This window comes from Medicago truncatula, chromosome 4 (assembly GCF_003473485.1).
Source record: "Medicago truncatula cultivar Jemalong A17 chromosome 4, MtrunA17r5.0-ANR, whole genome shotgun sequence".
NCBI classification, from domain to species: Eukaryota; Viridiplantae; Streptophyta; class Magnoliopsida; order Fabales; family Fabaceae; genus Medicago; species Medicago truncatula.
The window spans coordinates 12105867-12124287 of NC_053045.1; the positions used below are offsets into that span (position 1 = coordinate 12105867).

General features: G+C 32.0%; 2 protein-coding genes and 1 non-coding gene across 5 annotated transcripts; 1 reads left to right on the top strand and 2 right to left on the bottom strand.

Moving 5' to 3' along the window:
- The first annotated feature begins 1691 nt into the window (after positions 1 to 1691).
- LOC25491790 (uncharacterized) lies at positions 1692 to 4471 on the top strand. Its single transcript, XM_039833820.1, has 2 exons — positions 1692 to 2828; positions 3942 to 4471. Exons 1-2 carry the CDS (start codon positions 1830 to 1832, stop codon positions 4266 to 4268), a joined length of 1326 nt encoding a protein of 441 aa, XP_039689754.1. The 5' UTR covers positions 1692 to 1829; the 3' UTR covers positions 4269 to 4471.
- A 5266-nt stretch (positions 4472 to 9737) lies between these two features.
- Positions 9738 to 9932, bottom strand: LOC112421430 (U2 spliceosomal RNA). The gene has a single exon (XR_003011762.1). It is a non-coding gene; the product is annotated as a U2 spliceosomal RNA (small nuclear RNA).
- A 3033-nt stretch (positions 9933 to 12965) lies between these two features.
- LOC120579994 (malate dehydrogenase 2, peroxisomal-like) lies at positions 12966 to 16967 on the bottom strand. Of its 3 annotated transcripts, none has more exons than XR_005645609.1 (6): positions 16402 to 16967; positions 15830 to 15886; positions 15074 to 15163; positions 14899 to 14982; positions 13489 to 14619; positions 12966 to 13359 (listed from the first exon to the last, which is right to left on the bottom strand). XR_005645609.1 is itself a non-coding variant. In XM_039832828.1 (6 exons), exons 1-5 carry the CDS (start codon positions 16439 to 16441, stop codon positions 14908 to 14910), a joined length of 291 nt encoding a protein of 96 aa, XP_039688762.1. In that variant the 5' UTR covers positions 16442 to 16967; the 3' UTR covers positions 14136 to 14619; positions 14899 to 14907. The 3 variants fall into 3 exon arrangements, 1 of the variants encoding a protein (XP_039688762.1); XR_005645610.1 differs by lacking the exon at positions 12966 to 13359 and adding an exon at positions 15560 to 15682 and having other exon boundaries at positions 14136 to 14619; XM_039832828.1 differs by lacking the exon at positions 12966 to 13359 and adding an exon at positions 15560 to 15588 and having other exon boundaries at positions 14136 to 14619.
- Between the last annotated feature and the right edge of the window lie 1454 nt (positions 16968 to 18421).

The following is an 18421-nucleotide window of genomic DNA, read 5'->3' on the forward strand; positions in this document are numbered from 1 at the left end:
GAAAATTGAGGTATGACAGTTACTATTTTATGATATTTTACTAATTTTTTAATTGAATGTGGTACTGTTGTGTAAAAAATTGCGACCTTTACATCTTAATTTTTGAGAATTTGTTTAATTTGTTTTTCGGTTGATATTAGTCTGGGTGTGAGTGTTCACCGTTCAGAGAAGGTAAGTGGTCATGATAGTGAAAAAAACAGGTTCCCATTCCCATTCTAGTATATAAATTTTTTATTTTTTTTCTCCACCACTTATTCGAACCAATATTAGAATAAGTTCGAATTACATAATCGAAAATTGTCACTTGGTCAATAATCTTTGAAATGTCAGATAATTTCATATGATCTCAACATAGACCTTGTGTCATCATATAGGGTTAGTATGAATCGAATGGTCAAAGAGGATTCTTGTGATTATGAAAATAAAGTTTGTGCTATGATGGACAGGAGGAGAGTCATATAGAAGAATTACACACTGATTAACCATGAAGCAAAGCAATAGTAAAAGTTCCTCACCATCAAAAATAAAATGAATACACCATCCGTTTCTAATTATAAGTAAATTTCATTTTTTAGATTCATTCAGTTAATAATGTATGTGGTTCATAATATGATTATGAACCGCATACATCATTACTTGAATGAACCTAAAAAGTCAAATTTACTTATAATTAAAAACAAAGAGAGTATCAATTATTTTTAGGCTAAAATGCATTTTTGATCCCAAGTTTCACAAACTTACGATTTTAATCCCCTAAATTTAAAAATAGCATTTTTGATCGCTTAAATTTTAAGCTCTTTACAAATTCATGATCCCCTTAATTTTAAACTGATATGACGCTTTTTTTTAGAAACAAGTTGACACATAAGTTGACGATGTGTATAACAGAAGGACATTCTATTGTATTCTTAAACTAGCATCGAAGTATAAAGAATAACTGGTTTTAGAAGATGAAATATATCTTTGTCAAATAAAAAAAAAAAGATAAAAGTATATCTCTTTCTAAGTTCTAAGTAAGATTTGTGTGAGGTTCCAAATTTCCTGATTGAGTATGTGCTAATTATGTTATACTCTAATTGCAAATTATGATGACTAGCTAATGGTATTTCAATGTGATATGTTTCAACCACTAGTTGAACATACTGGACCAAGTACTAGTAGCAACTCAGACCAAACATTTATCCAATCACGCATATTGAAAACACATATCAGCAAGCAATATAAAATTGGTCACATATATCAGCAAGCAAATATATTTGAAAACATAAGTACCTTTCAAAATCGTTATGTCAGCTTTAACCAAGTCAAAATCAAGAGGATTATAAATTTACAAAGGTGTAAAACTTAAGGGATCAAGAATATTATTTTTAAACTTGAAGATCAAAAATATATTTTAATCTTATTTATAATTTTTATATCTTTAATAAATACTAAAGACACTTATTAGCAAGACTCATGAATTAAAATCTCCTCAACAATAAAGAAAATAACAATCATTTTTAAAGCATCTAGACTCGTCCTTGAAAACCAAACAGAGCCCTTACATTTTGACACTAAGAGTAACACGTGTCCAACTGTCAAACTATCACCACACGTGTCACTCTTCCATTCCATTTCACAACGCCACGTGGCAACGAACCACCGCCAAAACCGAAACATAGAACTCAACAAATAAAACCGAACAACTCGGCACAACACAAACAACTTTGTTACACTCTTCATTCTTACCACAACACAATCCTAAAAATCCTCAAAGAAAAAACACCAAAAAACCAAAAACATAGTTCAATCTCAAACCAAAACAACGTCAAGAACAAAAACAAGACACAATGATGAACCTTTTAGCTTTGAGTTTGTTCATAACTTCACTAACAACAGCAAGCATTTTCTCTCCAAATCCAAAACAACAACCAAACACAATTGTCAAAGAAGGTCACAAAGTTGTTGTTGTTGAATATGATCAAGATGGTTACCAAAACACCAAAATCTCAATCTTACCTGAACAACAACAAACCCATCAACAAGATTACACCAACATGGATTCTGGTTTCATAGAAAACACCAAAGACAGAATCAAAGAAGCTGCTTCTGTTCTTCCAAACATGGGTCAAGGAATTTCACAAGATGCATCTTCATCACATTATAATCTTCATACTCCTAATGCCAAAAATGCTAAAGAGCTTATTTGTGATGCATATGGTAAATGCAAACATGTGATGGAGAAAGCAAAGGATAAAGCCTCAGAAACAATTGATAAGAAGAGAGATATTGTTAATTCAAACAAAGAAGCAGTGAAAGAAGTTGGTAACAATGTTGTTGATGCAGTTGATAATGCTAAAGAGAGAGTTTATGATAAAGCAAATGATGTTTATGATAATGTTCAAGAATACACAAAAGGGTCATTAGAAAAAGGCAAAGAAATGGGACAAACGTTTAAAGAACATGTTGTTCACAACGTGACCGAGGCGAAAGACGGTGTGAAGAAGTTTATGTCATTATCAATGGAGAGAGTTGAATCATTGATGAGTTTGTTGAATTTGTTGGGATTTTCAAGTGGTTATGGAATGAATGTTTGGATCACATTTGTTTCTAGTTATGTTTTGTCTAGGGTTATGCCAAGACAACAATTTGCTGTGGTCCAGAGTAAGATTTATCCTGTTTATTTTAGGGCTATGGGTTATTGTTTATTGGTTGCTTTGTTGGGTCATGTTTTTGGACATGGAATGAGAAACAATAATGGTGGTGGTGTTATGCAATCTTGGAACCTTTTGGCTTCTCTTTTGACTGTTTTTGTTAACTCTGTTTACTTGGAGCCTAGGGCCACTAAGGTATGTTCTAGCTTTTGTTTTTTCAATTTTTTATTGTTATTCCTAATTTTCAATTACTGCTCGCATTTCATATTGTTATGTCTTGTGGTATTGCCTTGGGACCTGAGAGTGTGCTCCTCCTCCAGGTCTTAGGTTCGATTATCTCTGGAACCAATTTGAGTTGGTTAATTTAACTTCTTAGAAGAAAAAAATAGTGTGCTTTACTGTGGATAACTTTGGTAAGCATTAATGTGAAATCTTTTCAACTTTGAGCCTTGATAACAAGATTGTGGACATTTGATAGATAGTCTATTAAGAATTTTGTCTAGGATTTGATTTATTTGTAGTTTTTCAAATAGACAAATGTTATTAGTTAGTTAGTATATTAGGTAGGTCTACCACCCATTATGGCCATGTTAAGTTGCGAATGGAATCGCTGGTTCGAGGGGAGGCGGGCACCCCCAAAAAGCCGGGCAGCTTCAACAAAATCATTTTATCGAAGTCACCATAAACATATGACATTATTTTGATTCTACTATCTATAGGCATTTGTCCTTTTTGTTTGATTATTGAATCCATCATATTAGGTAGGTCTTGAATCCATCATGTACATGTTTAGATTTGCCATGATATACCGCACCCGATTTTTGCAAAAATGTACTTTCGAGCTTCCACAAAATCATGGTATCATTGTGATTCTATCTAAGTCACCATCAATGCAACATATGACATAATTTTGATTTTACTATCTTCAAAGTGCCTTTTGCTTGATTATTAGCACAATTAAGAATGAAAATTTTGTATATAGCTCTTTGAATCTCATAGAACTCTCAAGTCTATATATGAGTCATTTTGAATGAACTTTTCATCAAATGATCATTGAAACCCACTTGGGTTGACCTGATGGTATTTGATTGGGACCTGAGAGTATACTCTCTTTATGGTCTCGGGTTTGATTCTTCTTTGTGTCAATTTAGGTGGACTGCTTTAGCTTCTTAAAAAAAAATTAATAATACTTTTGAGTTTCTCAATAACTGGTTAAGTTGAATTACTTGCAACTTCTGATCATTTATTTATCTATAAGCTTATGTTTTGATTATACTCATACATTGTTCTGTTGTTTTCAATGATCAGTTAATGTTTGAAAGGATGAAAATAGAGAAAGAAGAAGGAAGAGGAAGAGAAGATGTAACAACAACTACAGAACGTAGCAGAACAGAAGAGCATCAAAATTCACCTGATCCTAAAAAAACATCTACAACTACCACTGTTGCTGCAGAAGGAACCGAATCTCAAACACAAAGGAAAGAGCATGATGATGCTGTTAGAGCAAAGATAATGAAGCTTAATAATAAACTGAAAAAACTGAATTCGTATTCTTCTTTTCTGAATATCCTCAATCTGATGTCTCTTACTTGGCATCTGGTTTATTTGGCTCAAAATGTTCATCAGAGTTGCTAATTAATCAGATTAATTGTGTTTAATGTTCATTAATTTGTACTTTTTTAAGTGTTGTGCTTGTAATGATATGTGTTGATACATGCAGTGACTGTAGTATTTAGATTTGTATCTTTCTGGTTTGTTTTAAGTTGGGACTCCAAAGGTTTATGATTAGACATATGTACTGTATATTTTAGTTTGTATGATCATTTTGTCTTGGATTATTAATGTTTTTCATCCCTCTAATATAGGTTATATCTAGTTTTTATTTCTATAAAAAATTTGGTTATAAAAAATTTGGTTAAGAATCCGTCCTCGTAATTTCTTTTTATCCGGAAAACACCCCTCTCCATATGACTGCATTTTGAAAATTAATTTTCAGATTATTTTAAAAAATTAAAATCTGATGTGGACAATTAAAAATCAATAAAAATTAAAAAAAAAAAATCAAGTCAGCGTCATATATGCACAATTGATGAGTTGGACGGAGGAGAGGTGTTTTTCGAAGAAAAAAAATTTACAAGAATGTAAATCACACTTAAAATTTTATAGGGACGAAAATAAAAAATGACTTATATTATAAGGTAAAAAACATCATTAACCCTTCAAAAAATAAGATTTATATTATATTTGTTGTTGCGTGAGCATGGGTAAATTAGTAATTCCACCGTATAGATTATTTTAGTAGTGTTTTGTTTGGGAATAGTTATTTTTACTAAGTTAATAGTGGGTTGTGGTAATAGTTAAGAACTGATAACTATTTCTTATTTTTTTTAGAGTTTTAATTTTTCTACCCTGCTGCCTTCTAGCGCGCTCTGCAAAAATTTCAATAATACCCCTGGCTCGGATTTCGTTTTTTGAACCAGATTGTTAGTGTTTTCGGAAAATAAAATTTCAACAATGACCATGACACCACAAACACTCCTAAAAGCTACTTAAAAAAAAAATGAACAAAATGTAAGAAAGGATGTGAAGAAGAATGAAGGAAAATAAGTCATAAGTCTTAATTACAATCAAATAAAACGTGTTTCACATTCAAAACCGTCAAAAAATGGATTCAAACTCCACTAACCGCCCTATCCTTTGGTGAAATGTCACAGACTAAAATGTTACCGAGGGTTTCCGGATTTTATAATCCGAAAAGCATGAAGTTAGTCCGGATTTTAAAGTCCGAACTGCATCAGACCTTTTATTTGGATCGTTTTTGTTGAGAATGCCTTGGAAAAAAATAGAACAAAAGTACATAACATAAAAAGAAGCAACATAAAATAAATAAACAATTAAAAAAAATCATAATAACATAAATGATGAATCTTTTGGGAATGTATTTTCAAGAGGATTTCTTTGAGTTAGATCATGTTGTCTTACAAAACGACATATTCATCTGGAAGGTAGCAAGATCTAACTCATAGCAACCTCTTGATATTTTTGGGAAGGTATATTTTTGAAAGCATATTGAGGATCTTCACCATGCTGGCACATAAGCAATCTATTTGTCACATAGAGATCAATCTATTTTGCGGCCGTATGACAAAGACCCTCAGTCTAATTACAAAAATTTGCATGGTCTCTTTGGTGTGTTTGTTTGTATTTTTGATAGCATGATGTAGATCTTCATCACGCCGTCAAATAGAGAGCTATATATTTGCGACAACATGAGAAAAATCCTCAGCTTAATGACAAAAAATTGCATGGTTTTCTTTGGTGTGTTTGTGTGTTTTGCTGGTATTGAAGCTGAAAATCGGAGAGGGTGTATTTATAGAGGTCCTTGGATGTTGTGGACCACATAAACTTTTGGTGCAATGTGGTCCATACAAAAGAATTCAATGTTGAAGCGCTCCAGATTTAGTAATTCAGAATACAGTTACGCTTTATGTGAATTCGGACTGCATATATATCTTCGATTATTTTATATAATAAATGAACATCTTTGACATAAATTAAAACATAATGAAAGTTTAAATAATATATATATTATTCAAAACATAATGCAGCAACTTAATTCAACAACAAATAACTAACAGACAATTAATACAATATAAAATACGCGATTAATTAAAACATAGCACATTATCACGGATCATCTAAACTACCTTCTTCCTCTGGTCCCTCCAGCAGAGCCTTGAGCTCTTCGTATTTCCTGGGCCAGTGCAAACTTTTCAGAATTTGTTCAGCATTTCTAACCAACGAAGCGTCCAACTCGATCGGTCCTGTAGTACTGTGCTGACCAAAGACAGAGAACATGGTTCTCACGTCGTCATCGTTTGTGAGTTTCATCCGGCTGAAGCGTAGAGATCTGGCTGATTCGGACAATGGAATTCGATATTCAACACCGACCACCCTCCTCATGTCTCTGTGGTTGAGTTGACAGTTGATTTGATCCAGCTCATCCTTCAGCCCGAAGAGGGTGACAACATTGCTGATAGACTTTTAGCAAGAATACTAAAAATGTATCGAAATAATAAAAATAAGTTCGTATCCATGAGGACTGTGTTAATCTCAATTTAGCAATAAGGATGTATAAAATTCAATGGTGTGCCCTAGGCAGTTGAGTTGACTTTTGTAATATAAACGAAATAAAAACAATAAAAGTTGGTTTTAGAAAATTTGAGACAATCCTTCAAAAAAAAGATAATTTGAGAGAAGCATGGTTAAGACCTTCGAATCCTCCGAAGTTCTCCTATGGTAATTTGCACTCATAATTTTAGCAAGGCTTAAATGCTCTTTTAGTCCCTTAACTAATTTAATTGGTATCGCTTTGGACCCTTAACTAAAAAAAAATTGTTTGAGGATTTTAAGTTTTTTTTTAGTCTCATTTTGGTCTCTTCTGTTAGGTTTCCGTTAGTTTTAATAAAAAACGTTAAGTGTGGACACGTGTCACCTTCTCATTGGCTCCGAGATTTATTTATTTATTTTTTTACAAAAAAAATATTTTTTTTTATTAAAAAAATTAATTAATTTTTTTTTAAAATTTATTTATTTATTTTTTTGTAAAAAATTCCCAGAACCAATGACAAGGTGACACGTGTTAACTCTAGGACATGTGTCGCTTTGTCATTGGCTTTGGGATTTTTTTTTAAAAAAAAAATATATATTTTAAAAAAATAATTGTAAAAAAAAATATTTTTTTTTGTAAAAAAAAAAACTCAGAACCAATAACAAGGTGACAGGAGTCCAGGAGTTAACTTTTTTTTAAAACCCTAATGGAAACCTAACAGAAGGGACCAAAACGAGACTAAAAAAAAACTTAAAATCCTCAAACAATCTTTTTTTTTAGTTAAGGAACCAAACGATACCAATTAAATAGTTAAGGGACCAAAAGAACATTTAAGCCATCAAACAATGATTACGACAGATTAACAAGCTTCTTTCTCCTCAACTTTTGGATCTCCCAAACCGTGATGTGCCAAAGCCTGATGATTCCTTTTTTGCGGTTAGCTTCTTATATATACTAGTTGTTATTGTAGACACGTATGGTATTCATTCAACATAGACGGACACATGATGTTATGCACTATTAAATAGTTAAATTCCATCCACATTCAATACTAGGATGAAATAGTTGACCCCTATCACTTTGGTGTATATGGAACTTTTCACATTTGGTCCACAACTCTTAGGTTCAGCTAAGTTCGTGTATTCTCTCCACAATATAATGGTTCTAAAATATTGTACAATGTATGATAGGTTAGGGTAGAGAGAATTGATACTTTCGAGCAGTATCAACTCCAGAAAATAAGAGAGAAAGGATAATTTTATTAATTTTCTTCTGTTGTCATTATTACAAGCAAGGGACTATATAGAGTCCACTGTTGTCCTAGCCTATGGGATCTAATGACACATGTGCCCAGATCCATAAAAGATGGCAACAAACTAGCTAGTGGCTATGAAGAACGGACACTCTTCGGATTAGACGTGTTCTGTTGTCGGATACATGTCGTGTCCGATACAGTGGCGGAGCCAGAAAAAAATGTCAGGGTGGACCACTAAAATTAACTATTGAAAAATTGTTTAAAGTCTCGTAAATTAGACCTATAATTGAATTATTTAAATTTTTCGGGTGTGCCACTACACCAATTTGCGGGAATTTGGATCAACCAAAACCTAAAATCGACATAAAATTGTATAAAATCTCCCAAAATAAACCTATAATTGAATTATTTAAATTTTCGGGTGGACCACTACACCACTTTGCATGAATTTGGATCAACCAAAACATAAAACCGACACAAAATTGCATAAAATCTCGCAAAATAGACCTATAATCGTTGATTTTTTAATTTTTCCGGGCGGGCCGTGGCCCACCCCAGCCCATGAAGGGCTCCGCCACTGGTCCGACACCGACACAACACTTGTAGTTGCACTGAATTATGTGATTTTTTTAAATTATTAGCTGTGTCGACGTGTCAGTGTCCGTATCGTGTCTTATGTCCGTATCCGTGCTTCTTAGGCTAGAGGCCAAGGATTACAACAGATATTTCATTACTCTAAAGTTGGTGTGATTCCCACATAATCACGTGCCCAGAAGGGCGCTTTCCTCTCCCATTGTGGTCTTGGGCTTTTGCTTCAATGTACCACTTGTTAGCTTGTCCATGCTAGATCAAGATAATTAAGAAAACCGGTAATGTTATTTATTAAATTTAATAACAATTTGTATTTAATATTTATTGTTGATTATAGACAAATATGTAAAATAATTAGGAGTATGTTAGTAAAAATTAAAAGTATAAAAATGTATTCTATAAACTATGGTCGCGGTTACAGACTTGTAATTATACTGTAATTCTTGATATTGAGGACAACTGCAGATAAATGCAACTACAGTTGTGATTGCTATAAGTTGTAGAGGTTTCCAATTTCCAAAGCCTTTACAATGTCACGGTCTTTGCAGGTTGCAATTTAGGACTATACTAAATAATAAGCAATAATAATTTTAGTCTTATCATATTTATAGGTTTATTTTCAAGGAGAAGAAATCAGCAGATGTGAAGCAAGGGATGTTTTCCAAAAGAAATCTTCTTCCTCGCCTGATTCTTCGAACAACTTACATGATTTTCTGTGGATTTCTGGCAGCCATGTTGCCGTTTTCTGGAGACATCAATGGCGTGGTTGGTGCTGTTGGTTTCATTCCTCTGGATTTTGTCCTGCCTATGATTTTATACAACAAAACACACAAGCCAAAGAAATCATCATTGACTTATTGGATCAACATTATTTTATCATGAACTTATAACTTATTTCACTATCATGAGCTTATAGCTTTTATTGTGATTACCATAGTTCGAACCCAGACTTTGTATATATAATGGAATCCATAAGTTTGTAGCTTATTTCATGAGGTTATAGTTTAAAAAAATATATATAAATTCATAGATTTTATTATAATTCATTGATATAAATACTCATAAACCAAATAAAATCAATTTGTCAAAAAAAAAAAACCAAAATACTACAATAGATTTTAGCCAAAAAAATTTGAAACTCAAATTGGTGGGGTGCGCCAGCCCATGCAATAGTGCAACACATAGGCGACACTCAAGAAGCCCAATAGCAAGCTATTGGAGTGGCTTCTCCCCCTCAAAAAAATAATTTAATATCGTGTGACCCATTGGGCCACATATCAGATATTAAACTGATAAGAACAGATACTACACTTGATCTTAGCCAAAAGGCCGAGAAAGGTATGAGTTAAAAGATGGGTTGGCTTCTGGTTTTATATCTCACATCCACTCACTTGCTTTCTTAAACGAGCGATGTGGGACTAAACTTAGACAACAACTTGTGACTCAATGGTTCTTGTACGCATGGCATAGCCAACAGAGACCAATTTCCAAGCAAAGGATACGTGAATCGAATGGAAAGGGAATTGAAATATAATGTTGGCTACTGTGAATTGAATTTGAGTCTTTCTTCTCCCTCCTTTTCTTCTAATTCCAAACTCCTTGTACTCAACAAGTGCTGCAAGTCTTCTACTCAGTTTCATTTCCCAGAAATCATGAATTTTTATTATGAATGAAAGATTTGTTGAGGCTAAACAAGTGCCTCATGAAGTGTACTTAATATCACTGTTGGAAATCAATATCAGCTATCAAACTGAAGTACAGCTTAAATGGAATCATAATTTTCCTAAGCCAGCCACAAATATTGTTTAATGGTTCTCGAACATAAAGTTTCTAAAACAGTGAACAATGTCACACCTAACAAAAAGGTGAACAACTAACAATAACTCAAGAAATCTTGTTGAGGATGAAACGGTGCTATTGAAATCAACTTTTTTCTATTCTGTTAGGCTGTTTCAACGTAAAGTTAAAGGAAATCAATCTCCGCAAGTTTCTTTACTTTCTCACCTTCCTTTATGAGGAAATTAGCATTCTTTGGCGTGATCACATCAAGGTCTAATATGCTCAAATCAAGAGTGTGATTATTTTATGGAAGGAATCAATTTCTTCACATAACGGATTTTTATGTAAAAATTGGTAGGAATTAGCATTTTAGAAAAATAAAAGATTAAATCAAGAAAAAAAGAAAGATAAAAAATAAACCATTATTTAAAATTAAGTTAAAGGAACACAGACGATTTTGCCTATAACTTACCTAGAGAGTTATTTAACTAGCTAAACAAAGAAAAAACTTGAATTAGGGATTAAAATGAGTGATAAAATTTAGGGATGAAAAATTATAGATGTTTAAAATCTAGGAGGCCAATTTAGGTTCTTAACATGTTCCCTAATAATTTAAGTTAGCATTTCCTTTAACTAATAACTAGATCATCGACCCGTGCTAATGCACGGGTCATATGGAAGGTAATATTTGACGGTAATAGGTAATAAAATAGTTTAGATGAATGTCATGATTGTCATATAATATTTCATAATATTAAGATGCATAGACGTTGGTACTATACCATAACATAATTTCCATGACATTGTCCTTGATACTGTAACGTAACATTATAGGTTAAGTACAGGGACGGAGCTAGGTACTAATGAAAAGAGGCAGCCGCCACCCATAAAATATATAGGACCCCTATAGGACTCATGTGCATATTAATCGTTCGCCACCCATGCTTTCATATCCACTTGGTTCATTTATACTAAATTTTATTTTTTTTAATTAAAGGTCCACTCATGTTATCTTTTTTCTTACCATCCACTCATATTTTTTTATAATAATAAATATAGCATATTGAATTGATCAGTCTATTAAATTTTATTCCTATTTTCAAGTAGAAGCCAACAACGTTTGGGAAATTAGGGGTGATAGAGATACCCTAAATCATACATTCAAGAACAATTATATTCTAAAGTTCCAATTTCTAAAAATTTCAAGTACCGCCATACCTCAAGATTTAGTAGTATATATTTGTTATTGTTTATCTTGCAAACAAAGTAGGAGCAGGGAAACAAAATAGGAGGAAATTGTTATAGGATGGACTCCGTTTAGTAAAAACAAAGTAGCAACGATGAGTTAAAAATAGGAGCAACGATTATAGGATGAAACAGTTAGCATCCGGGTTAACTTTAATAAATAAGAGATAAGAGATCTCTCCGTTTGAAAATAAAATTGTGATTAAATTAATTAAATTAACTCAATTCAATAGGTTTAATTAAATAGAGGTAATACAGTAAAAGTAAGCATATAATTTAGGTTAAAATTAGGGAAACAGTTAGGGTCCGGGTTAACTTTAATAAATAAGAATTAGGGCAACAGTTAACATCCGGGTTAACTTTAATAAATAATAGATAAAAGATCTCTCCGTTTGAAAATAAGATTTTGATTAAATTAATTAAATTAAATATGTTTAATTAAACAAGGGTATTACAGTAAAAGTAAGCATAAAATTTAGGTTAAAATTAGGGCAACACAACAGTTAGCGTCCGGATTAACTTTAATAAATAAGACTAGACCATCGACCCGTGCGTCGCACGGGTCCGACCAGTTAAAACATACGCAAATAAGTTACACATCATATAATACGTTTATATGAATAGCTCCATGTTTACGGTTTAAACAACTTTGCAAAGTGATATACCATATTATAAGATTGTTATAAAATGACTCAAGAATTTTCACACAAAAATATTCTCAAAGAAGTTTCTTTAAAAGAAGTTTTTCTCAACTAAAGGTTCTCTAGAGTGTATATCAAACAAAAATATTCTCCAAAATGTTTCACACGCAGACAAATATCGACAATCATGTTACTATTGCATATACAGATACACATGCGCATGGTAATAGATAGCATCAAATGAAGATTGGAAGTTGCCATACACTAAAGCATCATTGCGGAATGCACATTGCACATTTATCAAGCCAACCCTTTATATATTATAACTTAATCTTTTTGAGCCACACTCCATACTACAATCAAGACATATAACTTTAGTCACATTTAAATAAATGTGACTGTTAAATTATTGTGCAGAAATACTCATGTTAGCCTTATTGTATTTAATTTTGCAGTTAACAATAAGCTAAGTGTCTGGCTGCCACTATGTAGTCTAAACAATGCTAATATGTCCAAATGGCGTGAAAAAGAAGAGCTAAAAATTAACTTTATTTTTGTTTGGTTATACCCAAACAAACAGGCCCATAGTCATCGATATTGTAGCTGTAGTGTATGAATAGAACTAATCTGACTTAAGTTAACGAAAATATACTTTTCATTAGCATTTATAAACTCAAAATAATCAAACATGATAACTTTAACGATAGATATTCATTGTAGACAAAGTCATCTGTTTAAAGATAAGTTAACATTGTCAAACGCAAAAACAAACAAAAAGAATGCAATGCTTGCATGATAGTTCATAAAACTGATGAAAATAACAACGGTACTAAATATTAATTTGATTGCTATGAAAGCAATCACTCTAGTAATGTAATGTAAAGAAGTCCAATGTAGCCCCAAAGCAATTGATCCAATCTTTACCACTTTCCCGTGCACTATAGCTTTCTTGCATATAAGCATTTCCAATATCCTCCAAATTTGGTAGTCTTGTTCTCAGGATCAAACTCCAAAAGCATTCTCAAAAAATGACCGGATCATCAATCAAATCTAAATCTTTGCAACCCTTGTGGATGATACAGTTAATCCATCATAAGTGAAAGTCTAATTTAAAAAGAAAAAAAAGTTCTGGTATAATAGCATGGATAAGTATAAACTAAAACTAACTTATAAGAAACACACTGTACAGGAAAAAAAAATCAATTATATTATAACTTAAATTTCATTACTTACCAAAAATCAAGAGCTAACAGTAGATGAATCCAACCATTTGACGACGGAATAATTAAAATTTGTGGGGTCATAGTGGTAAGCAATTGATGCAGTAATACCAGAAAATCTAGGTTCAACATCATGTCCATAAACAATAATCACAAAAATTCTTGGGTGAACACATACCAATGTAATCCTCACCAAATTTCAAATTATAAGTGTTGTTAAGTTCATTCACGCCATGAGTTAAACATAATTTGTCATTCTTCTTATGAACCATGATCTCAAATTGATTGAGTGCAGCATCAATCAACATTATATACCGATATAACTAATAACCAATTTCCTTAATTAGCATAGGTCCTAAGTCTACAATAGGCTATAAAAAGCAATATATGACACATCTTAGCAGATTACATTGTAAAATGAATTTTTTTTTTACAAAAAATGATGCATAAAACGATAACAGAATTTCCTATAAAGCGGCCTAAAAAATTCAACTGCTTTATACCATTATTAACATCATTCCAAATCCAATCAAAGCCAGTTTCGACTAAAATACTTAGCAACAACCTAATAAAAAGTAGGAATATACTTATCAATAACGTCCATTTTACTCCAACCAATAAAAAATTCTGAAAGGAAACAGTACACAACATAATTGTCTATCGTTGTGGCTGATTTTAGATTTGAAAAAAAAAAAAAAAAAAAAAACTGTACATAATCACTACGATAAACTTTCAGAAATATAATCTTCTTCTGAACACCAAATATAAAAAACTCAATGTCACAATAACACAAAATGCCTTCGAGTTTTCCGTTTGAGACTCATATATCAAGATCTTATAGATATATTAGAGAAAGAAGCAAACAACAAAAAGATGAAACATATATACCTCTCAAACTATGACGGGCATGTGCAGTATCAGATCTTAATAAATTACACTCACGTTATATAGCGTCATATATCCAACCCAGCAACTACCTCTTTCTCTTCCTTCCCTTCAAGGATCTCACATGGCTTTTCAAGCCAACTATAACCAGGCAACTAACTTATCAACATTTCTGTCCTTCATCACCTTCCTCACATTCCTCCATCAATTGACTCTACATCTTGTGGTTGTTTCTTGTTCTCATGAATATTTGCCAAAGCTGAAACAAAAACCAAAACAACAACCATAAGTAACAAACAAAAACGTCGTAAAATGCAAAGCAAAACATTATGAGCAAGCACAAAAACAGGCCTCATCTCATAACTAAAGCTCAAAACTTTTCTATACATCACTTTTCATGGTCAAGGCATTGAAGGGGTTGTTCAGATTTCCATAAAAAAAAGAATCATAGGTTCAAGGACATGATATCTAAGAAGTTTGTCCATCTAATACTCCAATCACATATTAGGTGATAAACTTATTACTTATATAACATTACCTTAAAAACTTATGTTCCACCATTTTGAATGCGATTTGTCAGGTATTCGGTTTCTTCTGCAGTGAAGCTACTGGGAGACTTAACCTTTAAAAACCAAGTTTGAAGAAGGTTAAGTGACTTGTTTAAGGATGTCATCATTTTTAAGTAAGGAAGTATCAAGTATCCTTTACAAAACCTGTGATAAAAGAGGCAATATTGTGACTCCTGCATGACCTCCTACCACAGGAACATCAACTTCTCTTGGATCAACACCAAGTACCTCTGCCTGCAAGAGAAAAGGAAAGTACACCGCATTTACTCATATTATAGTAAGAAGGAAATTCAGTTATGAGATAGAAGAGGAAAGCTATGCTTACCACAAAAGTATTATATACTTATGATTGTGTCATTTTCAATAATTATGTCAACTTATGATGGAGAAAAAAGAACTCATCCATAATTCAACTCAATACATATGAAGCAAAGCAGTTAACATGCTTAAAAGTTCAAAGCAAAATGAATCATTATAAAAATGGTGTTAAGCAAATGATGTTCAGAACCAAATGCAAATTACATTTCAGATTTCTCGTCAATTTAGGAAAGAATACGTCTTGATAAAATTTAGGAAAGAATATGTCTTGACAAAAAATCAGAAACATACAAATTTAGAAAGGAAACGTACATCCAATTTGTATAAATACTGAATCATATCTGAAATGAAACAGGCAGTCTTAAAATTAAAAATCTTCAATAGTTAAGTGTTATCACATTTGCATTGAGGAATTCAAGACATCACAAATCAAACCTACACAAAAGAAAGAAAGAAAGACAACACAATCATAAAGAGTCAATTAATGGTGTGATATTAAAACTCAGAACATTCATTAGAACCTTGAAACGTTCAGATTCATTAGAACATTCATTATCAATTTTGGACACTAAAGTTCAATACCTGTGCTCTTTTTCTCTTGATTCAAGTAACTATAACTGTGTGGACCTTCATTAGAACCTACAAATTAAAAAAAAAAACAAAAAGTTCAGAACATTAAAAGGTAAGAATTAAAATAAAGAAACGTTCAGAAATTCATCCATAATTCAAGTAGAAGAACATAAACAAAGAAGTAGCATGATTGCAAGGTATTGAATTGAGACTGAAACACAGAGAAAGGAACGATTACAAAAACTAACAATGAAAAAAAGAAAAAAAACTATTCTAACAATGAAGAAAAAGCTGTAATTCACACAATCACATATCAAAATCAACTATAATTTACACAAAATTCACACCCTAATGTCAAATTCAAAATTAGCAAAATTTACACAAAATTGATAATCAAACCATTTTGGCTATACTGTAATTGATAATCAAACCATTTTGGCTATACTGTAATTGATAATCAATGATAATTTACACAAAATCAATGAAAAACTATAATTCAAACCCTAATGTCAAATTCAAAATTAGCAAAATTCACACAATCAATATGAACATGAAACATGAATCGGTAGGAGAAAGTGAGTTACCGGTGACAATTACGAAGGTCATTTGTTGTTGCGGCGGCATTTGCGGAGTCGGCGAGATGTGCGTGGATCAGTGCGACAAATAAATTTTTCGGCGGCTATCTGTGTTCATAATGGAGAGAGAGCTATCAGAGTTTGGTAGATGGAAGAAAGAGATCGGAGATCGTGACCCATAAGGGAGGCTTGGTGGAGAAAGAGAGAAGAAGCAACCATGGTTTTGGGAGAAAGTGTGTGAGAGAAAAGGGGGAGAGTTGCAGAAGAATCGTAGATAGAGAGAGGAGGGTCTGAAAATGGGGTGACTTTCTCTAATTAAATAAAAAATGGCCGTGTGAGGGGAGAGAGAGAACAAAAGGAAAGAAAATAAGTTTGTTTGGTTCAGATGGCTTTGCATGAAAAGTAGGGTGTTTTGTTAGGTTAATTGGGAAATAGGAGATTAGGTCCGATTTGTTTCAACAAAAAAATAGGATTAATAGGTTAAACATGACACAATTAAGCATTAGGGTTAAAACAGTAAAATTAATGCATTAGGGTTAGGTTAAAATTAGGGCTAAAATAAGCTTACATGTTAACTTTAATATATAAGAAGAAGAAGATATCTCTCCGTTTGAAAATAAAATTTTGATTAAATTAATTAAATTAACTAAATTCAATAGATTTAATTAAAGAGGGGTAATACAGTAAAAGTAAGCATAGAATTTAGGTTAAAATTAGGGCAACAGTTAACGTCCGGGTTAACTTTAATAAATAAGACGATTATATGTGATGATGTATTTATGAGTTTACGACATGAATATTTTGAAGTTGTATGTTAATTATCCGCTGCAGAGTTTTGAGGATTAATTTTTGATTACGCATGCTTTGAGATCATTTTGAAGACGATTTCTTCAATAAATATTTTATTTGCATGTTTTATCGCTTTAATAGAAGTAGGGCGTTATAATCATTACCTATAAATTTTAAAGAAAATCGAAATAATTTTAACCTAAATTTCATAAAGCTATTATTCATAATTTTTACGCATTAGTGCAATAAGAAAACAGAATATACAAGCATGGAGTACCCGTCTAAACATAGGTGGGTGATTGTGCATTGCATTGTCATACTCTTTTTCTAGTGTTCTTTTATGAAAAGGTTTGATAGTGAGTATTGGTGTTAAGCTAGTCTTTTATGGTCACAAGACCATATGTATAGTGTTTAGGCACACATATAAAGATACATTATTTTAATAATAAAAAATAAAATAAAATAAATATTTTGAGAACAAGTGCTTTATTGTGGGTTCGTAAATACTTCATATTTGATTTTGTGATCAAGTAAGTATTTTTAATTGATGTTTTATCTTTGATACACCGGCACTAGAGTACTCTAGAAAATATCTAATTTTATCTATTATCGATGACATTTTTTTGGGTGATTTGTCATTGTAGGAAACAGATAAGTGTTTTTTAAAAAAGTATTGTATGTTTAGTTTTCTCTTTATTATCTTGATTTGGAAGTCTTTAAAAAGAAACTATGTGTATTACATTGATTGCTTCTCAATTCTAAAAGATTTTGTTGTAACATCTCATCATAGAGTTACTCCCCTTGTTAAGCAGGAAATTTGGAATAAGACTTGTTGTAGGTGGATCAAAGAAAACATTGATGGTGCTATTTGGGTAAGCCTAGTTTTGTCAATGCTAGTGGCATTTTTCAGGACAATAATGCGACAATTATGGGTTTCTTTTCTTCTTTCTTGGGTAACACTTCTTCTAATCACACCAATTTCTCAACGGCTATGTTATTTATTGAGATATATCATAAAAAGAGTTGGAAGAATCTTTGGTTGAAGTGTGATTATAAACTTGGGGTTGCTTCCTTCTCCTACGTTTATATTGTTCCTTGTAATCTAAAAACAAGATTGAAAAATTATCTCAGTTTGGATTAGTAGTTTATGAGGTTTCAAACTTTTTATATTTTTAGAGAAGAGAATTATATTGAACAGAAAAAAATTAAATCAACTTGTGGGGCATTTTTATCTTTTGCA

What these genes read in the sequence shown, in the direction of transcription:
- LOC25491790 (XM_039833820.1), top strand. Translation starts at nt 1,830, where the DNA reads ATGATGAACCTTTTAGCTTTGAGTTTGTTCATAACTTCACTAACAACA. An exon ending in TGGAGCCTAGGGCCACTAAG is followed by an intron (nt 2,829 to 3,941) that starts GTATGTTCTAGC and finishes TTCAATGATCAG; the next exon opens with TTAATGTTTGAAAGGATGAA.
- LOC120579994 (XM_039832828.1), bottom strand. Translation starts at nt 16,441, where the DNA reads ATGCCGCCGCAACAACAAATGACCTTCGTAATTGTCACCG. An exon ending in TCAAGAGAAAAAGAGCACAG is followed by an intron (nt 15,589 to 15,829) that starts GTATTGAACTTT and finishes GTTTCATTTCAG; the next exon opens with ATATGATTCAGTATTTATAC. An exon ending in AGTATTTATACAAATTGGAT is followed by an intron (nt 15,164 to 15,559) that starts GTACGTTTCCTT and finishes TTTCTCTTGCAG; the next exon opens with GCAGAGGTACTTGGTGTTGA.